The sequence below is a fragment of the Dryobates pubescens genome, chromosome 24 (genome assembly GCF_014839835.1).
Source record: "Dryobates pubescens isolate bDryPub1 chromosome 24, bDryPub1.pri, whole genome shotgun sequence".
Lineage (NCBI taxonomy): Eukaryota > Metazoa > Chordata > Aves > Piciformes > Picidae > Dryobates > Dryobates pubescens.
Genome location: NC_071635.1, coordinates 11,962,153 through 11,988,263, shown reverse-complemented (window position 1 = coordinate 11,988,263; position 26,111 = coordinate 11,962,153). Strand labels below are relative to the sequence as shown.

At 45.0% G+C, this 26,111-nt stretch overlaps 1 protein-coding gene across 1 annotated transcript in view; it reads left to right on the top strand.

Moving 5' to 3' along the window:
- The first annotated feature begins 22,952 nt into the window (after positions 1-22,952).
- SLC7A11 (solute carrier family 7 member 11) overlaps positions 22,953-26,111 on the top strand; it is a 67,360-nt gene continuing 64,201 nt past the window's right edge. Inside the window, exon 1 of the mRNA XM_009896727.2 lies at positions 22,953-23,229. Coding sequence (XP_009895029.1) covers positions 22,953-23,229 — 277 coding nt within the window. The remainder of the gene's footprint in view (positions 23,230-26,111) is intronic.

The following is a 26,111-nucleotide window of genomic DNA, read 5'->3' as shown; positions in this document are numbered from 1 at the left end:
TGCTTCCTCATGGACCTGAAATCTTTTTTGACCTGTCATTGGTGATGTACAGTGAGATGCAGAAAGAAGACTTGAGTGTGAGGCATCTCTCAGTGGATGGTGAGGAATGCAGGCATGTTTTGTGTTATGCTTATGTTGTTATAGGGGCCCCATAAAATGTTAGTCTCCCACACTTAGAATCATAGAATCAGTAAGGTTGGAAAAGACCTCAGAGATCATCAAGTCCAATCTGTCACCCAAGACCTCAGGACTACTAAACCATGGCTTCCAGTGCCACATCCAATCCCTTTTTGAACATCTCCAGGTAGTTGTAGAGAGCAATAAGGTCTCCTCTGAGCCTCTTCTCCAGGATAAGCAACCCCATTTCCCTCAGCCTCTTCTTGTAGGGCTTGTGCTCAAGATCTCTCCCCAACCTCATTGCCCTTCTCTAGACACGTTCAAGAGTCTCAGTGTCCTTCTTAAATTGAGGGGCCCAGAACTTGACACAGTGCTCAAGGTATGGCTTAACCAGTGCAGAGTACAGGGGGACAATGACTTCCCTGCTCCTGCTGGCCACACTATTGCTGATGGAGGCCAGGATGCCATTGGCCTTAATCACATAGAGAATCAGTTCAGAAGCTATACATTGAATAGTAGGCTTGAAATGGGAATTGTTGTCCACTGGCCTGCTTTCCATTTTGCTGTTTAAGTAGACCTGGGGAGAATGAAGCTTTAAGCAGCAGATCAGTTCTGCAAAGTAATTTTGGAAGATATTAGGTTTTAGATCTGACCTGTTCCAGTGTCTTACCACCCTCAGTGTAAAGAATTTCTTCCTAATACCCAGTCTAATCTATGCACTGTTGTGAAACTCATTAGAAAGCTGGGCTAGTTCTCAAAGCTAGCTCCTTTGCTTGGCTGAGAGAGAGGCATGCAGCAACAACTTGTTTCTTCTGAAATTCCTTGTATTTCCCAGGGTCTTCTAGTCCCAGGTATGAGCAACTTGTACCTAGCCATGTTTATATGGATATTTTTTTGCCATCCAAGGGAAGCATCTTGAGTTTTTCTGCCTTAAGATTTTCTGCCAAATTCTGTCCCTCACTGTGTCACAATAATAAATAGTGTTAATTTTATGTATCTAGAGAGAAGCTTGCCATGGACAGGACCTAGCTAGCATCACTTGAGTACACACAATTACTTCAACTGATAGTTAACAACCATGGGAAATGCTTCTTCTAGAGAGAGGAAGCTTAAAAATAACCACTGACCTCTGCCTCTCCATCTGGCTGCACTTGGTATAAAGCTGGGCTGTGAAATGCCAGATAAGCAGAGGGACTACAGCACCTTTTGTTGTGAGAGCCTTTTATTGCCCAGAAGGATTATGTGGATGAGTCTGAAAAGCAGAGAAGCTCAGGGACAGGTCAGAGAGACAAGTACAACACAGGGAAATGCTGCAGTTTTTTCAAGTTCCTTCAAAGCCTCTTTTACACTTTTCCTGATGGTGTTTCCTTGTTTATCAACATTTTGACTGCCCAAAGACATGCCTGGGCCAGTATATTTGGCAGGCCACTGGCTTTACTTTACTGCTAGGTGTTACACAGATGGATGATCCTGTTTCTTGTTTCTGTTATACTGCCATTATCTGACCCTGGGTAGTGGTAAGGGGACCTCAAAGCTGTAAGTTTACCCCACCTAGATGACTCCTTTTACCCTCCTTGGGGTAGTTCATCTACTAAAAGCCTCATTCTGCCACCACCTCTTCTGGAGCAGCTTGCAATTTATCCCTCATTGATGTGTGTTGCACATCTTAAATGGGTTGGTAGGTAATCATTATCTTGAAGTGGCAGGTGGTAATTGCTGTATTAAAATTCTGTGTAGCTTATTTGCCATGCAGGACTGCAGCAGAATTGTGTGTACCTTGCCAGCAAGTTGATTAGAGATGCCTTAGGCATCATCTTTTCCCCATTTTTAGCAAATTAATCATGCATAGTTTTCACATTAACTTAAAACAGGGCAAGGGGTCAAAAGGAGATGGTTCTTGCAGCACACTCTGTGTGTCCTGTATCATTTTATGAGCCCAGTATGACCTCAGCCTGCCTCTGGTGACCCACACCTGAAAGAAGAAGTGAAGTATTGTATCAGATCCATTTTCTCCAGGCAGGGTTTCTATTCCTTGTGGAGAAGATGTAAATGAAAGAGAGCTGTTGGAACTGCTAAGCATTCATGCTGACCTTGCCAGTGCTGCAATGGTGATGAGAACATACCTTAGAACATGTCATGGTGACACCCTTCTCCTACATTAGGATGGTCAAAATGAATAGGAGAGGATAGGATAGAATAAGATAGAATAGAACAGTGTTAACCAGGTTGGAAGACACCTTCAAGATCATAGAGTCCAACCCATCATCCAACACCACCTAATCAACTAAACCATGGCACCAAGCACCCCATCCAGTCTCCTTCTAAACACCTCCAGTGATGGTGACTCCACCATCTCCCTGGGCAGCACATTCCAATGGGCAATCTCTCTTTCTGTGAAGAACTTCTTCCTAACATCCAGCCTGGTGCACTGCAAGGAAGTTGAGCTAGATGTCTAGTTCTGGGCCTCTCAGTTTAGGAAAGATGTTGAGTTGCTAGAATGTGTCCAGAGAAGGGCAACAAAACTGGGGAGGGGTTTGGAGCACAAGCCCTATGAGGAGAGGCTGAGGGAGCTGGGGTTGCTTAGCCTGGAGAAGAGGAGGCTCAGGGCAGACTTCATTGCTGTCTACAACTACCTGAAGGGAGGTTGTAGCCAGGTGGGGGTTGGTCTCTTCTCCCAGGCAACCAGCACCAGAACAAGAGGACACAGTCTCAAGCTGCACCAGGGGAGGTTTAGGCTGGATGTTAGGAAGAAATTCTTCATAGAAAGAGTGATTGGCCATTGGAATGTGCTGCCCAGGGAGGTGGTGGAGTCACCATCACTGGAGGTGTTTAGGAAGAGACTTGATGGGGTGCTTGGTGCCATGGTTTAGTTGATTAGGTAGTGTTGGATGATAGGTTTGACTTAATGATCTCAAAGGCCTCTTCCAACCTGTTCTGTTCTATTCTGTTCTGTTCTATAACTTTAAAGGTCCTTTCCAACCCAAACCTTTCTATGATTATAGCATCCTAAATAGCTGCTTTTGAATATCTTACAATACCTGGAGGAAGAGACAAAGGACAACATAGGCTATAGTAGTCACCCATCTTTACACAGGTGATGGCAATAATTCTAGTGAAGCAGTGACAGTCTTGCTCAGCTTCCCATGCTATGAGGAAGGCTTTGGTCCTGATCCAGCAGTAGGGCTACATGAGGAAGCATGTTGATTTATTTTCCATAACATTGGGTCCAGATGGGTTTGAAGAACTGACCAAGTCTTGATGTGTTAAACTATAGGTGGGAGAGACACCTGCCACGTTGGTGAACTGGTATGGATGGACAGTGACAATGGAGTAGCCACAGCTATATGAATACCCAGGGTGAAGAGGTACCAGGGCGTACAGAAGAAGGTCTGAGGCATTTCTGTTGTGTAAGTTGGTTTACATTTGTAAATTAAATCCCTGCCTTTAAGGGTTTTCAGCCTAAATCCTACTGAGGTACGTGGAACCACATGGCAGATTAAAGTTAAGCGTAAGAGGCGCTGGGCACGCTGTGGGACTCATGATGTTAGCTGTGAATACAGGAAAGGAGAAGTGGCAGGTGGTAAAAATAGAACTCTCAGGATCCTCCCATGGTCCAGAGTGATTTGGAGGCTATAAATTGGTTTCTCAATTTTAAAACCAGAGTGAAGAATGCCCTCATGCTTGTTACTCACAAGGGGAAGGTCTAAGACAGCTACCAAACTTTTACACTAGAATACCTGACACGTACTCTAAAATAAGTTTGCTGTTTAGAATTCACTAGCCTCTAGTGAGTTTTCACATCAGAGAGTGATGTCACAAGCACAAGATTAGGGTGAAAGCTATGAAATAAGCATCTGAAGCAACCTGCATGTTACTAATGAGCATACTGAACTCAACAGACAAAGAAGGGTGGACTGGTCTGTCGCTGTAGGGTCAGGGCGACGACCACAGCAATGAGGATAAAACGCAAGCAGAATCTAGAGGGAGAGCCCAGACCAGAAGACCAAAGACTCCCCTCAAGCAACTCATGTTTGTATCTCTGCTCTTAGTGTGGCTGCATGGGATTGGTTAACAAGCTCTTCTTAAGACTCTTACTGGCTAGTGATACTCTTTAAGTCAGCACACCTGACTCCTGTCTCATCTGCTATAGTTACTCGTTCAGCTAGCGCAGGTGGTTCCGATCTCATCTCACAGTTTCTCGGCCCAGGGGACTTTCCAGATTCTCATGGGAACACAGATTCATCACAGTCCCCCACACTGGTTTCCATTTAAAACAAAACAAATTGCTTGATAACTGTGTGAAAATAAAGTGATGGGTACCACCAGCATCTCTGCAGTTGGATGCTGAGATCAGGCAGTGATTACCTCATAGGGTGAGGCTCTGGAATGAGTGTAGCTAACTCCCACAGCCCTGGCTGTGCGGGTTTCTGTCTGCACTACTGTGCAGAAAGCAAATGTGCCAATTGCTTTGCTCTTTCTTTCCTGCAGCTTGTGGTGATATGATAAATAAATTTACTGTGTTCCTGATTGCTTCTGCCAGCTGGTAGAGTTACTTTTGCACTGGAGGTGGTTTATATTATAAGGTTCAGTGTTTTCTTGATGGCTCATGACAGAGGTTGTCATCCAGCCAAAGCATATTTCTTTGAACAACTGGATGCAAGAATCTGCTTGTGGACCTTCATCCCTGTCTCCTCCCAAGAAAACATGAGGCTTTACTCTTTTTCCTTTAAATCTGGCTTCTCCATTTTTCACCTGTAACTTTTGTGCTGGGAGTAAGAGCAAGCTGGGGTCAGAGTGGCTGGAGAGCAGCCAGGCGAAGAGGGACCTGGGGGTACTGGTTGATAGTAGGCTGAACATGAGCCTGCAGTGTGCCCAGGCAGCCAAGAATGCCAATGGCATCCTGGCCTGGATCAGGAACAGTGTGGCCAGCAGGAGCAGGGAAACCATTCTGCCCCTGTACTCAGCACTGGTTAGGCCACACCTTGAGTCCTCTGTCCAGTTCTGGGCTTAGTTTAGGAAAGATGTTGAGTTGCTGGAATGTGTCCAAAGAAGGGCAACAAAGCTGGGGAGGGGTTTGGAGCACAAGCCCTATGAGGAGAGGCTGAGGGAACTGGGGTTGTTTAGCCTGGAGAAGAGGAGGCTCAGAAGAGACCTTCTTGCTCTCTACAACTACCTGAAGGGAGGTTGTAGCCAAGTGGGGGTTGATTAGGTGGTGTTGGATGATAGGTTGGACACAATGATCTTGAAGGTCTCTTCCAACCTGGTCTGGTCTATTCTATTCTATTCTATTCTATTCTATTCTATTCTGAGTTACCCATTTCAGTGTACAAATGCTACTTGTTTCATAAAAAGCATCTGGCAAATTTAGATTGATCCATGAAGCCTGTCTGAATGCTTCTTTGTTGTTTGTTTTGGGGTTTTGCCTTCCCCCCCCCCCCCCCCCCCCCCCCCCCCCCCCCTTTTTTTTAAAGTTGATTTTGGATGTACATTGAGAAAGTTCATGGCTGAGAATCTCTTGAAGTGGAGCTTTTTATGCCTGGAAAACTCCACTTGAATAAGCAGGAGTTTAAGATCTCTGTGAGAATTGAACACCATTTAGATAGTGCCTTAAAGACAGCAAAAAGGTATCTCTTGAAGGGTAATATCTGCTCTTTAGACAGTCTCTGGTGTGAAGTAATTGAACAAAGAACCTATGAATTATAAGAAATGAAACAACCATGGTGTTGGGAGGAGGAGAGGGGGTGGTGAAATTCCTGATTTGTATTCTGACATCCAAATTGCTCCATTTTTAGAACCATGTCTAAGAGCAGAGTTGGCTCACATAAACTTGCCTTACAAAAGGGCATGAGCAGAAGGTAACCACACTGAAGTACCTGTCTACGGTTTCTAAGCGTAGTGTGTGAGTCTCTCACTCTCTCAATGTGCCACTTCTTCCTAGCTACAGCTCAGGCTGGCTCAGGCAGGTTTTGACTTCCAGAGAGTGAAACACTACTGATCTGAGGTTTTGCTGAGGGGATTGGTTTGAAATATTTAAGCACTACAAAGGTTTCTGACCTAAATGAACAGTGTAAGCGGCCCAGGGGTCTCCTTTACCTTTGGCTTGCCTTCCCCCCCACCTCCCCCCCCCCCCAATCTGGACAAGACTTAATGTAATCATCATAACGTGCTGTAATCTGTCTCTCAGAGGTCCCATTCAGAAACTTATCTTCCTCATCTTTGGCATTTAAGCCTGACCACTACTTCCTGAGCAGTTTAAAAAAGGAAGTGTTGGGATATTCATAGTTTGAGTGCATACAGATGTCAAATGGCTGTGTGAATGATATTCAGTGTAATAGAGAGGGAAAAAAACCATGTGTAGTAGAAATGAGTGCTCAGGGTTGGACTGGTTCGAGGGTTATTGTTTGGGTTTGGGGTTTTTTTTGTTTCCTTAAAGTTGTTGAAAAAGACATCTTAGTAAAAACCCTCTAAACTGAAACCAAGGAATTTCATAGAATCATAGAATCAATAAGGTTGGAAGAGACCTCAAAGATCATCAAGTCCAACCTGTCACCCAACACCCTATGACTACTAAACCACGGCACCAAGTGCCACATCCAGTCCCCTCTTGAACATCTCCAGTGACAGTGACTCCACCACCTCCCTGGGCAGCCCATTCCAATGGCTAACAGCTCTCTCTGTGCAGAACTTTCTCCTCACCTCCAGCCTAAACTTCCCCTGGCACAGCTTGAGACTGTGTCCGCTTGTTCTGGTGATGGTTGCCTGGGAGAAGAGACGAACCGCCTCCTGGCTACAACCTCCCTTCAGGTAGTTGTAGACAGCAAGAAGGTCTCCCCTGAGCCTCCAGGCTAAGCAACCCCATCTCTCTCAGCCTCTCCTCATAGGGCTTGTGCTTGAGTCCTCTCCCCAGCCTCATTGCCCTTCTCTGGACACGTTCAAGAGTCTCAATGTCCTTCTTAAATTGAGTGGCCCAGAACTGAACACATTACTCAAGGTGTGGCCTAACCAGTGCTGAGTCCAGGGGCACAATGACTTCCCTGCTCCTGCTGGCCACACTATTGTTGATGCAGGCCATTTCAAGAGCACAGTGCTGGAGATTTTGAAAGGATGAATGGATGGTCTAGAGCAAAAGAAAAAAAATCAAGCAAAAATAACCCCTTTTTTCTTTTTTCCTCCAGACCTGAAGTATGTTTGAAAATGACTTTTGCAAATTCACTCTGGAGATGTAGTCTGGCCATTAAAATAGTGATAGTGCAGATGTAGCTTTGCATCTTGGAGGTCTTGGAACTGCAGCTGCAGGCAAATGGTGTGTGTAGAGGGACCCAGTCTGCCAGGCCTTGAAGAACTGCTGTGGTGGTGGCACTGAGATGGTGCACAGGAGAGATAACCAAAAAATGCATCTTTCCTATCAAAATAGGTTGGACACAATAATCTCAAAGGTTTCTTCCAACCTGGTTAATTCTGTTCTATTCTAAAAGAAATGCTTCTAGAACACAAAGGTGACTAACACTGGCTGAGAATTAACCACAGACCTTTAGCCTCCCTGTTTTCCACTAGAAAAAAACCTTTTGTGTTTTATCTGTCTCTTAACTTCTAGTTGAAAGTGCACCAAGGGAACACATCAGGTTGTCATGGCAAGGCTGCAACACAAAGGAGCATACAACTAATTGATTAAATTCTTCAACCTGGAAGAATGGTGAGATCCTTTAGTTACAATGTTTGTTTCTCCAGTTTTCTTGCCCTGCTCAGCCTCCCTACTGTGTGTGAATACTCATTCCAGAACTGGGCCAAACCATGATGTCATTAACGTTTTGGAGATGTAGATGGAGGCAAAAGCTTGATGGGATGAGGCTGCAAAACGTCCAAAAGCAGTGGTGCTGCATTCTGCCTCAGTGGAGGAGTCACTCTGAAGGTTGCTTTTTATTGTGAAACCAGTTGTGTTTGTTTTCTGTCTGCACTGACTTTGGAAGCTAACCCAAAGGTGGGTTTTGTGTCTGAAGAGGCTTTGTTGGTACACACACTGGGGACAGGAGAGAATGCAGAGATAAACACGCAACAACTGAATTGTGCAACTGAATGGTCGTGACTCTGGGTTGTTCCAGCATCTCTGTGCCTTGCCTCAAGTGAGTTTTACTACACAGTCTCTGTCCTCAGAGTCTGTAGCACAGAATTTTGTTGCACTTGATGCATCTGTTAAATGGCTCCCAGCTTCCTTTATGTGTTCTTCCAAAAGGGAAGAGAACAGAACAGAACAGGAAGGGGGGGGGGGGGGAATCAAAAGGAAAAGTTTTATTGAAGGATAGAAAGAAAGGAGGATTTAAAAAAAATGGAAAGAAAGAAACTGGCATTTGTTACTTGGCTGTTCATGTTAATCCTCTTTAACACACACACACACACACACACACGTGACTTCTGCTGGAAAACCTCTCACATATTTCAATCTGCCGCGGAGCAGTGTGCTTAGTGACAGTCATAAGTACCTTTTAAACTCTCTAAGCAGTTTCTAGTCCCTCTCAGTGTCACTCACTGATTCTGTAGGCTGGCAGAGAGGCACTGCTCAGAGATCCAGAATGAAATGATAAATACTGACCCTACTTCTCTGTATTGCAAATATTCTGCTGTAACCGCTACTGGTGGTTCAAAATGACATGTCAGAAATTGATCTGTAGCATCTGAAGCTGGTTTTCAAAGGAGAAGGTTTCCTTTCAAAGTGGAATTTAATGATTTGCAGCATGTATCATAGAATCAATAAGGTTGGAAAAGACGTCAAAGATCAGCAAGTCCAACCTGTCACCCAACACCTCAGGACTACTAAACCATGGCACTGAGTGCCACATCCAATCCTCTCTTGCACACCTCCAGGGATGGTGACTCCACCACCTCCCTGGGCAGCACATTCCAATGGCTAACAACTCTCTCTGCGAGGAACTTTCTCCTCACCTCCAGCCTAAACTTCCCTTGGAGCAGCTTGAGACTGTGTCCTCTTGTTCTGGTGCTGGTTGCCTGGGAGAAGAGACCAAATCCCTCCTGGCTGCAACCTCCCTTCAGGTAGTTGTAGACAGCAATAAGGTCTGCCCTGAGCCTCCTCTTCTCCAGGCTAAGCAACCCCAGCTCCCTCAGCCTCTCCTCGCAGGGCTTGTGCTCAAGGCCTCTCCCCAGCCTCATTGCCCTTCTCTGGACACATTCAGGAGTCTCAATGTCCTTCTCAAATTGAGGGGCCCAGAACTGAACACAGTACTCAAGGTGTGACCTAACCAGTGCTGAGTGCCACCAAATGAAAACAACCCCCCAGGAATTCCCCGATTTCAGTTGTTGAGGTACTTTAGAGGAACTACTACAAGTCCTGAAAGGGCAAAGCAGAGCGCAACTATGAAGCCTCTCCTATTTGAGTGACCACAGGAGGTAATAAAAAAAACCCCAACCAACCAAAACCCAGAGATGTAGTGCAATAGATCATTTTGTCTCTTGCATTGCCAAAGTTGGAGGAGGTTCATACATTGTCAGCTGTTGTAAGTACCAGATTAATTTTAGATGCCTCAAGGAGCTGGATTTTACTGCCATATATGCCCACAGCTACAGGCACGGGGTTATTGAAGTTGTTTTTTTCTGTAGTGAAAGGTACCTTTAATGGTTTATGAGGGCTGATAGAGAGCTCTTTCACAAGTAATTATGGCTCATGAGGCCTGATAGTATGGAGAAACTATATGGCAATAGTTTTAGACCTTAAGATTGAACTCTTACCCTTGGTGATTCAGAAAACCAAAAGCTAGAAAAGAAAGGAAATGTTCAGGTTTGGGTTTGGAGTTTTTTTCCCCACAATTGATTTTTCTGTATTATCTAAGCACCAGGACTGAAAAGAAAGAACAGCTAACTGCTTGAAGTGCTGAGCTGGAGTGGAATTTATTTCTGCCTCTTTGGTGGTATCAGACTCTCTCGACACGTGCTTAAATTTTTATCCTAGTGATACTAATGAACTTTCCTGATGATTCCTTTGGTATTGTAAGAAATGAAATAGGTAATTGTCTGGAAACACTAAAGTAATTTACCACTTCACAGATCTCAGAATCACAGAATACATCTGGTTGGAAAAGACCTCAACGTACCTCCAGTCCAACCCTTGTCCCAGCACCGAAGGGTCAACACTAAACCATGTCTCTAAGGGCCATGTCCACACTCCACCTGAACACCTCCGGGCATGGTAACTCCACCACTGCCCTAGGCAGACCACTCCAATGTTTGAGAACCCTTTCAGTGAAGAAGTATCTACTAATATCTAGCCTACACCTCCAGTGGCACAGCTTGTAACCATTCCTCTAGCCCTGTCAGCAAGCAGCTGCTGGCCCCCCTCCTTGCTCCAACTTCCCTTCAGGTAATCATCAACTGCGAGAGCTTGGATTTTGCTGTGTGGAAACGCTTCAGTTAAACTGGTTGCCAATGAAGTTTGTAAACCTGTGGAAACTGGATGAAGGGTAAAACACAGAAAATAGATCTGAAAAGGAGAATCTATTTTTTGAGGTGAGTGTGGGATGAGTTGTCATGAATGGATGAGTTGTCATGAATATGCACGAGGATGTATTTTGTCATGCCAAGGTGTTATCCTTAAATCAAATGTTGATTAACTGATCTGACAGAATGTTCTTCCTCCCTGATTTTCAACTTCCAGCTAAGGTTAGGGTGCAATAGCAATTTTAATGCTCTGTTTTAAAAAAGGTAAGTGTATTAGTGACGGCTTCATGCACAACTTCTTTGTTCACTGGAAAGGTCGTCTGTAAGATTCACGTGCGTGTGTGGATTTTGCTTTGTGAAATGATGCAGTGAGAGTGGCTAAAAAAGCATAAACAGAGAGGAAAAAATAGTCCCTTGGGAATGTGACCCTGAGAAGTCCTGGTCCACAAATCCTACTGCTGCTAAAATTCTGATGGCAGGTAGTAAAACTCAGTGTGAACTGTATTTGAAATGATGCTTTAAACCAAAGAAGTAACAGGAAAGCAGTTTATGGCTGCACCTAGACAAACCTTCTGCCAGGTGATACTGGGAAGGCAAAGCTTATAAAGGGACAATGTATGAATGGAAGCATGCAAGCAGGCTGGGGGAGTGGCCATCAGTTTATGCACACAAGTGCATTTTCAACATAATTAGCTGTCTAATTGAGCATTATAATTTAACTGACACATTTAAACATGTAATTTATTTGAACGTGCACTGCTTGTAAGCTGTTTGCAATGTTTTGCTCCTCAGGATAGTGTCAGACTCTCCAAGATTAAAATATCCCCCCCTGGTTAACAGAAAAAGAATCAAGAATAATGTACAGAGGAGCCCTCAGTACCAATAAATGTCCATAATTTCAGGCCAGAAGAGGAGCATGGAAGCAAAAAAGCAGCACCTTAACTTTAAAGATCAGTGATGTACCGCACACAGCTGAGGGAGCTGGGATTGTTTAGCCTGGAGAAGAGAAGGCTCAGGAGTGACCTCATTGCCCTCTACAACTACCTGAAAGGTGGTTGTAGCCAGGAAGGGGTTGGTCTCTTCTCCCAGGCAACCAGCACTTTCAGAACAAGGGGACACAGTCTCAAGCTGCGCCAGGGGAGGTTTAGACTCGAAGTGAGGAGAAAGTTCTTCACCGAGCGAGTCGTTCGTCATTGGAATGTGCTGCCCAGGGAGGTGGTGGAGTCCCCATCCCTGGAGGTGTTCAAGAGGGGATTGGACGTGGCACTTGGTGCCATGGTCTAGTCATGAGGTCTGTGGAGACAGGTTGGACTCAATGATCCTTGGGGTCTCTTCCAACCTTAGTTATACTGTGATACTGTAACAGATTGTTGTTCTCAGATTGCTGTGCAAAGCTGACTAGTTTGGCTGGCAGCTGGTAGGAAGGAAGTTTTGGTAACCCAGAGGTTTAAACTACACTTCTGTCTTCTCTGGAGGAAAGAAGGTGTCCCTTTCTTGGTGTGGCAGACGCTGCCATTAGGTTTATGCAGGAGCTGCACTGCGAAGCTGTAGCTGAGGAACTTCGCTGAGGTGATCACTGAAATAGAACTGCTTGTTTTTTCCATTCACTCTGGCTGTGCTGGAGTGACACTGGTGCCTGCCTGCCATTTTGGCTGCTGTTTTTGTCTTGCCCTCCTCAAAACAATGCCTCAGGTATGGAAGGCTGTTTTCATAACCGAAGAGGGGCAAGGGCATCAGTCCCCAGCTCTGTGAAAGCACAACAACTGATTGCAGAGGAAAGAGCCAAAAGTCCTCTCATTCATGCATTCAGGCCCCAATGCAGATTTGAGTTCATTCTTTTTTTTTTCCTTTTTAATTTCAGGCTGCATTTGCCAAACAAAATAATTGCAAGTCTCCTTTTAACCCAGTAAACTTTTGTGCTGTTACACCTCATTATATATTTGGTAGTGCTGAGCTTCAAATCTGCTGCTTCAATTACAGAAACTGCCAACTGACACATGGAAATCCAGGATATAAAGGCTGAGGCATTCCTGCTTTTTTAGCTTTGGAATTACTTTTGCATACTCTGACAGTTCCCCTTATAAACTGAGTCAGTGATAACTACAGTTATGGAATGCAAGACAACCAATGCAAAATTCTACTGCCAAAATAGAGAAGGAGGCAACTTCTTCAAACCAGAGGTCTGGCTTTTCTCCCTACCTTTCTCTCTGCTCTCCACCCTCCTGAGTCAGTGATTATCAAATTGTTGTCCACACAACTTGAGTCCTGTGTCCAGTTCTGGGCCCCTCAGTTTAGGAAAGATGTTGACTTGCTGGAAGGTGTCCAGAGAAGGGCAACAAAGCTGGGGAGGGCTTTGGAGCACAGCCCTGTGAGGAGAGGCTGAGGGAGCTGGGGTTGCTTAGCCTGGAGAAGAGGAGGCTCAGAAGAGACCTTATTGCTCTGTACAATACCTGAAGGGAGGTTGTAGCCAGGTGGGAGTTGGTCTTTTCTCCCAGGCAACCAGCACCAGAACAAGAGGCCACAGTCTCAAGCTGTGCCAGGGGAGATTTAGGCTGGATGTTAGGAAGAAGTTCTTCCCAGAAAGAGTGATTGGCCATTGGAATGTGCTGCCCAGGGAGGTGGTGGAGTCACCGTAACTGGAGGTGTTTAGGAAGAGACTGGCTGGGGTGCTTGGTGCCATGGTTTAGTTGATTAGATGGTGTTGGATGCTAGGTTGGACTCAACGATCTCAAAGATCTCTTCCAACCTGGTTCGGTTCGGTTCGGTTCGGTTCGGTTCGGTTCTGTTCTGTTCTGTTCTGTTCTGTTCTGTTCTATTCTATTCTATGTCTGTATTGCTTTCAGTAAAGGAAATGTGGCTCTTTTCCCCAGTTTTTCTGAATGGGTTTAATATATTGAAGTCAGGTGATTATTACTAAAAGATAGATGATTAGCATGATCTCTCTGCTTAGACAATTCTCCTGTCCAGTTAAACATTCCCATCCATTTATTTATTTATTTGTGTATTTATTTATAGGCTAAATTATGACATAAATGAAAGTCTGCATTGTGCAACCTGAATAGAAAGTGACGCAGGAGTGGCTTAAGTTATCAGCTTAAATTCCTCTGGTAGTGTGACCTGTTCTCTGATAAGTGTTCACGCAGTTTACAGTGCAGCATCATTCTGTACTCCCTCTTCAAGCCTTCTGCATGCAGGAGGAGTCTCTTTTACAGGGAGGTGTTGTGCTGCCACAAAATGACTGTTGTTAACTTCATGAGCTGGTTTTACTCAAGTACAATTTGGACTTTGACTCATAGGCTGGTGGTGTACCCTGTAAGGAAGAGATCTATATACTCAGGGTTGTATACTTAAGGGGAAGGTCCCTTCTGTGTGTGAGAGGGTTAGGCAGTGTCCAGAATTTGCTTTTGCTCTGGAGACAGCTGAATAGATGTACTTTCTATGTATTGCCTCCAAATTTCAGCAGCATGTGAGAGAGAGGATTAGGTCTCTCTCATTCCATTGAACCTCTCTCTGTCACTCTCCTTGCAGTGAGGGACCTGGCCCCTCTGGAAAAGTGTCAGCAATACTGATTAGATAGTTTTATTTGAAGGCAGGAGTCCTCAAACTGTGCTTTTATAGAGTCCCCTCAACTCTCCTTGAAGTGCAAGCAAGATAGTAGCAAGGAAGAATAAAGCATTGTAGTTAATGTTTGTTTACTTGTAAAAGAGCCTATGATAAAAGTGAAGGCATTTGGGAGAAGAGCTTTTTTAATCCTTGGACTAGATTAAATGAGGGGGGGATGGAAAAAGGCTGAAACTGGTGCATTACACACAGAAGGGGGTGAGCTGGTGACTGTTTGTAAGCTTAGATGTGAAGTGTGGATTTGAAATGCGCTACTTTCTGTTGTCCTGGGGACTTGACTTCTGAGGCACTGGGTAACCCATTCCTCCCCACAAATGTGGTGATGGGGAAGAGGGCAGATTTCTGACATGGTAGCTGTTTTGGACACAACTGTAAAGTCTATGGCAGACAAGACAGAGACACCCTCCTTGTGCCCATGCTCCACATGTGTCTGCTTGTGGTGGTTTGAGCCTTAACTGGGACTGAAGAGCTCAGAAGGGGACATGGCAGAGAAGCAGGGGAACCAGCGGCAGTCCTTGTCCAGGCAAAAGGCAGAGTCCAAGGGACCTAATGGCTGCAGTATCCTCCTTTTTATAGCCTTGCTGGGCAGGGAGGGGGAGTGGAACAAACTTTAGTTTCCCAGGGGGAAAACACTCTCCAGGGAGGGCAAAAGCTCTCACAAGCTTTCCCCCCCTGCTTCCAGGATGGACGTAGCCCATCACACTGCTGTACATTGTTTTCTTACCAATGTCACAAAACATGACAAAATGTCTATGCTTCAACAGACAGGGCCTCTGAAGAATATATTGTGAATGTGGAAAAGAGGAACTTCACTTTCAAAGAAGAAACAGAGGCTGACCTCAGCACGGAGATGCTTTTCTCTCTTGAAATGTGGGGGTAATATATGGAGCTGCACCGGTAGGAATTGCTGAAGTGCCTTGGCAGTGCTTCAAAAGAGTGCCCTTTCTGATGGAGTTTTTAATACTTCAAGAAGACATAGCATGCACATTTAGATGCCAATAAAATGATTCCCTGTAGGATCCATAGGCTGCATTTCAATGCTGAATTATGATGACAGTGTGAACGATTGACCACCAGCCGCCACCGAAGCATTCCTGCCCACACGTGCTTTTGCTTTTCTGCAGCTGGATCTCTTCTTGTGGTAGAATCTGTCACCACTTCAACTCTTAATTGAGATGCTTCTGTCAGACTCTCTCAGTGCATATATTGTACCATTGCTTTTGATGCTAAAGAACCCCTTAACCACCTGGCAGTTTATTGACTGCAGCATGACCTTATTGCATTCATGACCTGCAAGAGGCCACAGCCAAGACTTGTTCAGTCTCCAGACAAAAAACTCCTACATTAAATGAACCAGAAGTGAAATCTATAGATGCACCTATTACTGCATCTGGCAATTGAGGGAGGAATGAGAAGGGAACTAAAAATCCCATTACAATTATTCTTGGGTAAGAATGTAGTTTTCTGTTTCAGAAAACCCAAATAACTTAGAATGTATTCTCCATCTAGTCTAAGTTGTATGCAACAGGGAGGGGAATGAGCTTGCTAAACCTAACAGGAAAGAAGGGTGACCTTCTGCTTAGGGTGAGAATAAGGGACTGGAGTTCAGATTGAGGCAAGTGAACTGACAGATTTCCCCATAGAATTGTTAGTAAATTAAAAGTCATTGTGCCCCTGTACTCAGCACTGGTTAGGCCATACCTTGAATACTGAGTCCAGTTCTGGGTCCCTCAGTTTAAGAAGGACATTGAGAGTCTTGAAGGTGTCTAGAGAAGGGCAACGAGGCTGGGGAGAGGCCTCGAGCACAAGCCCTACAAGGAGAGGCTGAGGGAGCTGGGGTGGCTTAGTCTGGAGAAGAGGAGGCTCAGGGGAGACCTTATTGCTGTCTACAACTACCTGAAGGGAGTTTGTAGACAGGTGGGGGCTGGTCTCTTCTCCAATGCAACCATCACCAGAACAAGCGGACACAGTCTCAAGTTGCACCAGGGGAAGCTTAGGCTGGAGGTGAGGAAAAGTTCTTCTCAGAGAGAGCTGTTAGCCATTGGAATGTGCTGCTCAGGGATGTGGTGGAGTCACCATCCCTGGAGGTGTTAAAAAAGGGACTGAATGTGGCACTTGGTGGCATGGTCTCATAGTCATGAGGTGATGGGTGGCAGGTTGGACTTGATGATCTCTGAGGTCTTTTCCAACCTTATTGATTCTATGAAATGAAATCGTTGCTTAAGTTCTTGAAACTTCCCTTTCCTAGGTTTTGGAGAGATGATTTTGGTAACAATTCAGTGGTTGAATCTGTCACACCTGGGAACTGGGGTGAGTATCTTTAATCCTTTTTGGATTGAAAAATACTTGATTCATAGTGGAAAAATGTGACTCTCATCACTACCTGGTCAGACACAGGGATAAGACAAATGCCTCAGGGTCCTGTTTCTTGTATGCATGACGCTGTGTAAATTGTATGAATAATACAACAAAAGCTAATTGAGAATAATTAAATAGCTGAGCCCAAATTGTTATAATCTAGGCAGCTATAGAATCATAGAATCAATAAGGTTGGAAAAGACCTCAAAGATCAGCAAGTCCAACCTGCCACCCAACACCTCAGGACTACTAAACCATGGCACCAAGTGCCATGTCCAATCCCCTCTTGAACACCTCCCGGGATGGTGACTCCTCCACCTCCCTGGGCAGCACATTCCAATGGCTAACAGCTTTCTCAGTGAAGAACTTTCTCTTCACCTCTAGCCTAAACCTCCCCATGTGCAGCTTGAGACTGTGTCCTCTTGTTCTGGTGCTGGTTGCCTGGGAGAAGAGACCACCCCCCACCTGGCTACAACCTCCCTTCAGGTAGTTGTAGACAGCAATAAGGTCTCCCCTGAACCTCCTCTTAATTTGGGTTTTATTTTTATATCATAATCTTTTTAGCTAGTGTAAGGAGTTCTCATCAGGAAGAGAGAAGTGAGCTAGGGAAGAAAATGTTCTTGGTGCTGTTTCTATCTCTGGCTTGGTTTTCTAAAGTGGTCATAGAATCATAAGGTTGGAAAAGACCTCAAAGATCATCAAGTCCAACCTGTCACCCAACACCTCAGGACTACTCAACCATGGCTTCATGATTTATTATTATTATTTTTATTTTAACTAGCACTGATCAATTCTGTTCACATCCCCAGCCTACCCTGAGACACCTCAAGTAAAATTCTCCCTCCATGAAGCCAACAGCAGTCTGGCCATTGTACCAGGTATCTGGAACAAGCAGGTTGGATGGAAAATTACTCTGAGGTCTTGATTTCTTGAAAGCTGTGAGCTATCTCAAAGTTTGCATCCAAAAGCCTAAGGAACAATAACACAGTGACTCTGAACATGGTTGTCTCATTCTGCTGCTGAGTAATGCAAACACATAAAACTCAAGAATAATATTTATGTACAGCATTGCTTTGGTTCTGACTGCATATATCCTGAATATGAAAAACGAGGTGGTATAAAACACAGCCACGTCTTCACACACACAGGGCTTCAGTAAGAATTGGCTTTGCCTCATATGGAGCTTGCTTTCCTGGCACCAGGTGCCAGTGATTCTTGTCCAGTTCAAAAAGCACAACAAACTAACTAAAAAACAAAAATCAACATTACAGTGTCAAAATATTTAACTGAAATCATCGTGCCTTTGGAAACAAAGCTTTAATTGTGTGTGTTGGGGGGAAAGTAGGAGACAAGAGACAAGGAGAGAAGAGACGAGAAGAGACAAGACTAGAGGAGGTTGGATCAAGATCATTGAGTCCGACCCATCATCCAACACCACCTAATCAACTAAACCATGGAACCAAGCACCCTATCAAGTCTCCTCCTAAACACCTACAATGATGGTGACTCCACCACCTCCCCAGGCAGCCCATTCCAATGGGCAATCACTCTTTCTCTGTAGAATTTCTTCCTAACATCCAGCCTAAACCTCCCCTGGTGCAGCTTGAGACTGTGTCCTCTTTTTCTGGTGCTGGTTGTCTGGGAGAAGAGACCAACCCCCACCTGGCTACAACCTCCCTTCTGGTAGTTGTAGACAGCAATAAGGTCTCCTCTGAGCCTCCTCTTCTCCAGGCTAAGCAACCCCAGCTCCCTCAGCCTCTCTTCATAGGGCTTGTGTTCCAAACCCCTCACCAGCTTTGTTGTCTTTCTCTGGATTTCTGGGATTTCATTTATTCCTTTATTTCCCAGATTAAAATTGACAGCAGACTATCAGCAGATTGGAAACAGGGAAGCTTTCTGAAATATTTGTCTTCTAAACTGCTCTATCACTGCCTGCAGTCTTCCTGGAACCAGGTTTATAGCTGCCTTTTGTTGGAAGCTTTGGTCTGAAAGTAGAAACAAGATCACTTGACTTGGTTTTGGATTTCTTATTGGTGCTTGTCTTATTTTTAAAGCCTCTGAGCTGGATGTCTATTTCATCCCTCCTCAACTTTTGTTTTTCTTCTAAATATCTTCTTTGTATCCAGCACGAAGTGGAATGCAAAATAATGGAGCAGTTTGTGAATCTCTGACTGCAGAACAAGGCTCCCCCCGACATTCTCGCCAGTTCCATTTTTAACTGAAGCTTTGACCTGCAGTAGAGACAATAACAAATTGCTGTATTCTTCTCCCACTTCATAACTCAAAGACCTACCCCAAGCTGCTGAGGTGGTTGTGTGCTTCATGATTATACAATTCTCACTGAACTCCCAGTGACACCTTAGTTCTTAAGTTGCTTACAGGTTATTTAATCCATACACACACCCCCCCTCCCCCCAGCCTAGTTAAACTCCCTCTCAATACTACAACAGGATCAGAAAATCCCCAGCCAAGACTTTTGAGTGCTAGATTATCTACATGAAACAAATACTTTTAGGTATTTTGCTCTCCTTTGACATTTGAAACCAGACTCCTGCCTTCCTACGGGGCTGCTTTCCGAGGCTCACAAACAGCTTGGCATTATAGAGAGAAGACTCAGCTCAGTTTTCTAAACAACTTTTTTCATGCCATGCCACCCACACAAAGCAGTTTGGGGCTTTCCTCGCCTCTTCAGTCTTGATATACTTCCCTTTTTTTTTTTTTTTCCTTATTCCCATGTCTCCAGTCAGTGTGGCAATGTGTGGCCTGGAGGCTTGGCTTCTGACTCCTTGGATTTGCTCGATGCAATAAGCTGATATACAATGCCTGGAAGGATTGTCAAGGTATGCTCACTACACTTAGAAATTAAGGGTATTTTGTGGGCTTGAGAAGTGGAAGCTCGAGTCCAGGCTTGAATTTGAAGTCCTTGACTTTGCTCTGTGTGTTGTAGTGTTCCCATAAAGGGGAATGTTTGAGTGTGTGCCTGTTTAGTAGCATTCCCTGAGGGAAATATCAAATTGTAGCTTCTTTGGAAGTGGAGATATAACTGGGTCTAAGTATTTAGCACAAGGAGATATAACTGTGTCTAAGTATTTAGCACAAGCACTACTAGTGTGGAAAAGAAGACACTGCAGTACCATTATTCCCTGTGAGGCTTCAAGATTTTATTTGCTGGAGTATTGTGGTGCAGCTGGCAGGAAGGTTGTGTTGAACACACCTCTGAAAAGTTCCAGCAGCCCAGCTGGTCCTGGTTGCCAGAGCCCATGATGGTGGCAGGCAACCAGCATGAGGAGCTGACTCCTACAGTAAACAGTTCATCTCTTTGCAGGGTGTAGATTTAGGAGGACTTGAGGGGTTGCTGATGAGGGTCTCTCTTAGAAAGAAGCAGTGGAGAGGTAATTTGAGGCTGATGGTGGGATTCAGATGGAAACCATTTCACAGTGATGATCTTAGTGATGCTTTAAAATGTGTTCAGAGGAAAAGGTCTATGAATTGGGAAGGGGGGAGGGGGGCACCAACCCACAGAAAAAGAATAAAAGGCTGTGCACAATGCTGCCTGCCATTAGAGGGTGAAGTTTTGTTTTCAGAGCATCAAATAATTTCATCAGTCTAAAGAAGAATGCACCTTCTACCTTTTGTTCTGCTTTCAGAGTGGATTGTTATGGAAGAACAGGGCAGTTCTGAGTGTTGGGCAGGGTAAGCCCTGAGCTCTCCAGAAGAGCTCTCTGAGAAGACAGAGGGCTGAGTGTTGTGGTTGCATAGTGATACCATGCTCCTTGCTCTGTGCTGAATAATTCAGAGGAAAGTGCCTGATGGGCTACAAACATTCAGAACAGGCTTTGTAAGTATGCTGTGTAAAGGTGGGCAGCAGAGAGCACTGTGCCTTCTCCAGCTCTGTGCCCTCCTGGGAGCTAGGCTCAGGTGATAAAGAACACTCATGAAATCGTCAAAACATAACAAACAATACCCCAACCCCAAACAAGTATTCCCCTATCCTGAATGGAAGGGATAATTGGACCACAAAAGAGGCAAGCACCCTTTTCCCTGCGTGGGAGAGCTTTAGTAGCTATGTCCAAGGGGCAAGCACACATTCTTCTGGCTAGTGGTCAAAAGAAATTTGAAAGCCATTATACTGTCCAGTGTTTTTGCTGAATAGCTGATGCAGACAGCTGGATTGCTGGGAGCTGCCTCAGGATTGTCTGGGAGGTTACTGAGCTTTTGATTTGGTCTTGGAAGCATCTTCCCGTGTAAGTAAAGGGTAAGCATTAGTTAGGAATGATAATCTTCAATCGTTAGATGCTTTAAGATGGTCATGTGTTTCTTCATGAAACAGCCCTTGAAAATTAAAGATCATCAGCCCAACCCAGTTCTGTGGTTAATGGGTTTTTTCCTGGTTTAATTTCAGCTAGGCACTCGTTTCAGTTTTTTTTCATCCTCATATTGAAAGGTGCGGTGGGGAAAATAATCCTGTGGGTCGCACCAGCTACTCGTGGCTTTACATGCAACTGGTGCCGTGAAAACCGGCTCGTTTTGGATTCTGGGGAGACCAGAGGAGGTCCTGCCTGCAGTCGATCTGTGCTGTCACCTCTGGCGTGTGGTGGAGGGGGAAGTCACTTCCCAGAAAGGCTGGGCACACGGTGCAGTGACAACAGCAGTGTGAGCCGTACAGAGAAGTGAGGAAGGAGATGGAGGGAGAAGCAGCATGTGCTCAGAAACTAGGCAAGCTCTACCAGCTTGTAGTCAAAACCTGCAATCACTTTGGATTTTGCCTGTGTGCATTTAAAGCAGATAAGCTGCTTTCATACCTTCTTTTATCTCAGTGCAAATTATTATAGGCAAGTTATAACTGCAAAGATGAGGCTTTAAGAACACTGAAGGTTTACAGCCACCGTGTGCTAATACTCCAGGATCTTTCTCACATGAATTTGAAAGCACAATAGTGCTCTGAGCTCAGTCATTCCTTTTCAAATGATAAGATGTTTTACCTTTTATCTTTTCAGCCCCTCAATCCTGGGTCCTAATTAAGCAGTAACTGTAAAAGCAGTAACGGCAGTAATCATTTCTCTTTGCACTGATCTGATCTGAAGCCACGAGCAGCTGCAATAGTTATGCTAGGAAGGACTTTTCCCCTTCGGCATCTGTTGCACAGGCTGTCCCTCAATTAGGTTACAAGTGCTTGAAGGCTTTCGATTTGTGCTCTGTTTTCTGAGAACGCTTCTCTTTTTAGCAGTTTAATGTCTCAGGTTTGAATTTGAATGGGCGGGCTGGGAAACAAAAGTATTTATGCACCTGATTACCTCTTTATCTGGTGAGATAAGCTCTACAAAAAGCACCACCCCCTCTTTCTGACTCCGGAGCCACTGGAGATCCCACGCTCTGGGGTGTTGTCCTCCTCCTGCACACGAGGTGGCTGCAAATCTTAGCAGCAGTTTTTAAGGGGAAGTGTGGTTGACACATTGCTTACCAACATCCCAGAAACCACGCCGCCTGTGTGGGAATGACCCTTCCGTGGAAATAACCCCGGGTTTTTCCTTAGGCTGATTGAGGTGTGTTGCCGGGCAACTCGGGGTGACAAGGGGGCTGTGTTTATCCTTTCGGCATCGACAGGTCCCTGTAGAGATTTCCCTGTGGATTTCCAGGGAAGTAACATAGACATGAAAGAGGCTGATCAGCTGCGGCGCAAGAAGTTAAGCCTCGAAAAGTTCACTTTCGTTAAGAGGAGTTAGTGGAGAAAGAAATTGGATTGGACCCAGGGATGACGAATCCTGTTTGATTTCTTTCCCCCTTGCTCTCTGACGAGCTTTGTGTTTCGGCAGGCTTTTGTTTCTGGCTCTGAGTCGCTTTAAAAAAATTTGGGAGTGTGTCTCAGGGGTGTCAGGGGTGATGTACTCAGCCCGATTGGCTGGGCTTGCTCGCAAGTGCTTTGTTCTTCCTACCACCCTCAGGTCGGTTGTGCAACATGCCCATACTGTTAAAAAGAAAGGGGGGGAAGGGGGAAAGGAGAGAAAAAAAGAAATGCTGAGTAATGCCAGAGGTTTCTCAAATGGCTGATGCAAACCTGGAGAATTTGCATCATCATTCAGCTGGAGTAACTTGGTATGACAAGAGCTTAAATACAAGTCCACGCGGAAGCTGAGCTGGTTTCCAAAGCTAGGGCAGTACCAGCTGGCAGTGTGAAAGCGCAGGTGTTCCTGAGCTGGGCTCGCATCACGGTGAAGCCCCAGATACGTTTCAGGAGCTTGCTACCTGTGTGTTAAGAGCAGCTGGAAAGATAAGAAAGCAGGAGACTTCAATAGCTGGTTACACAGAGAGGGGAGGGTGGGGGGGTGGGGGAAAATCCTTGAGTTTCTGCTGCAAACTTTTTTTTTTGTTGTTGTTGCCCGTGCTTGCCGTTGGTGTGCTGGTGGCACTGTAGCATGCTCAGGAAAGCTGCTGTGACCACGGTCTCTAATGGAAGCTACTTGCAGGGGCAAGCTAATGGCAGGTTGCCCTCTATGGACAGCGGACAGCCAGCCCAGGAGGGAAAAGTTGTGCTGAAGAAGAAAGTGACACTTTTGAGGGGGATATCCATCATAATTGGCACTATCATTGGAGCTGGCATCTTCATCTCTCCCAAAGGCATTCTGAAGAACACAGGCAGCGTGGGCATGTCCTTGACTGTCTGGACAGTGTGTGGTATCCTTTCGCTCTTCGGTAAGTCCCTTAAAAGTTTCTAATTGGTCCAGAGGGGTGGCCAGTGGATTCTTGCTGTTATTTTGTCTGATTTTGCTATTGGGTAGCAAGGCACAGTGTGGAGCTTGAGGACCAATAGGGCTACAGAAGTTTTGCTCTGCGTGATAGGTTGCATGGAGGGCACAGATGTTTGCAACCGCTGTGTCCCCAGAGCCTGCTCTGTAAGGACTGGAAGCATAAATTGGTGTTCCTTATGGCTCCCTGAAACAATCAGGAAGAGCAACTGTCCATTTTATGGTGCACGGTGTGCTGTATGTAAAATGCTTTTCTTCTGGCTGTAAGAAGCAGTCCAAGGTTTGCTTGTAAGGCCCCTGGCAAATGGAGGCGCCGGTCAGTCCACTCAGACACCACCAAAGTGTTCAGACAGCTTGACCTAGTTCCCCAGAAGCTAGAGCAAGGTCTGAGAGGAATAATTCCCACTGGACATAAGCTGTGTTGGCATGAAAGGGAGAAAAATAATAACATGAATAAACCCTCTTCCCATTCTTGTTACTGCTCTTTACTTTGTTCCTTGCTCGTGGTGTTGCCTGGAAAGATTGCACTGCAAAAAACAATGTGGTGGAAGCAAAGTTGTGATGCAGGTTTCGTTGCTGGCATGCCTGTGGTGACAGTTTTTACTCATTTGGTGTGTTTTGGAGAGTACTGAATTCTGGGGAGTACCAGTTTATTTGTTCTGTGCACAAAGCCCCAATTCAGAGTGGAGAACCCCACCCTGGCCTCTGCGGGCCAGAGGGTCCATTGACCTCCTTAATGAGTTAATCTCATGGAAGCTGAAGAGCTAACATGAAATATTGGCTTGATTTAAACCAGAAATGATTTGTTTTCTGGCAGGAGAGAAGGAGGACAAACAGGGACTAACACGTGTCTGCTTAATAGGTGGAACATGCAAATGTCACCCTGTGTAAATTGGCTCTGAGCTTAAAAGAAACACAAACTGTTTGCAGACTAAGCCCACCCAAGCAAAACAGACAGCCCAGGCAAGTTAGGATCTGTTTTGGTCAGATGTTAACTGGATTGGTACAGTGTGCAGCATAATCTCTTGTACAAATGTGGAGGTCCTGCCTGTAATCAAAAGTGCCCTCTAAACCAAGACACAGTCTGTAACCCTCTCAGAAGATCTTGGTCTTTACATTTAATCAAACTAAAAGTTTTTTTCTCAAGCATTGCATTTCTGATGTGAACTTTAATAGGAGTAATTTTCTGGCTCTGTAGCAAAGTCTGCAGGAGAATAATTAAAATCTGGTTTATTAGATAGGATTTCTAGGTCATTTTATTCAGATCTCAAGTTATGAAGAAGCCTTGTAATATGGCCCAGAAAAAGATGATATCCCTCTGAATGGGCCTGCTATGATTATTTCCATTCCCTGTGTGACTTAATTACAACCAAATCACAGGCAAGGTTCACTTAAGGTCTTGCTTAGGCTGTGTGTGTGACATGTATCAAAACACAATGCATTCTCATCCTGAACCTCAGCACAGGAGGCTGGCAAAAGGAAACTCGCCAATAGTTTGTGTTCCTGGTTTTTGTTTGGTTTGGTGTTTCATTTTCGGTGTGACTGTAAGGATTCCTTTAAGTACATGTGCAGGTGAAATGAGGAATAGTAGATACAAGCTGCCCTGCTTTTGGAAAGCCTCAAACAGAGCATGTGAACAAGGATGGAGTTGATGAGGATGAGGTACAACTTCAATGGGCCTGCACATGCTACGTGGTTTGGATAACTGTGGGCTGCAAGGACCTGAGCTGAAAGGAATTCATGGATGTTGCTGGTGGTAACTTTACAGGATGCAGTGTTCACAGACTTTGTTACTATTTAAATCTGGTTTCTCAGGCTCTTCTAAAGGAGCTGCCTCCATTTATTAGATGTGGTACATGCAGCCCACCCATGAAGCTGAGAATCCACTGACAGTGTGACTGGGTGATGGCTTGTGAAGCAACGGCAGCAGATAAGTGCATGGGTGAAGGAGGTTTCATGCAGGTCCTTGTAGTTGCAGTGTGCTTGTTGCCCGCTCTGTAGTGGCAGAGGTCATGCATTGTGCATTGTAGGAGCTGCTTCTTGCTGAGAATGTCACTAGCACATGCTTCAGCATGGCCTGAACCACTTCTACATGAACTGATGCAGCAACATGATGAAGATCTGGGGGTTATTTTAGTCAGTGAAAACGATGTGTGGTTGGTTGAAATTTCCCCCCTGCAACGTTAGCTTTGCCAGAAGCAAATGCCAGCTGTATTTACAGGCAAAACTACAATCTACAACAGAATGCAATGAATATGGACAAAATATTCAGTGCTTACAATATTTACAGGCATTTACAGTTGATAAACAGCTTCTGCTGTGAAAATGTGATCTGTGTTTAAGGCTATGCAGAAATGAATTGAACTCTCACAGCATTAGTAGTGCACACAGCACCACACCAGTGTTGAACAGCCAGGGCTAAGAGGGTTGATGGAAAGCCAGGGCTAAAGCGTTCCCTGAATTTTGTATGTAAGATACTGCTGAGGAAAATTCTTCATCTGCAGTTCCTGCTTCTGAATTTTGACCAGCTGATTGTTTCCCTCATGGCTGAGGAGAGCTGATGCAGTTTGGGGGCTTTTCTTCAGAGGCTGACAGAGGCATCTCTAAGGCTGGAAGGAGCTGATCATCACTTGATAAGAAATAAATGTGTGAAGAAAGCTTTCACTCAGCAGTGCAGTCAGGCTGGTTGGGAAGCCAGGGTAGCTGGCATGACACAGCATTGTGTTGTCCCTCCTCACGAGACTCAGATGAGTAATGACACGTGTTGACAGCAAATAGCTTGTTCAGTGCCTTCCCATACAAATGTAATGGGGTTTGTGTACAGGTTGG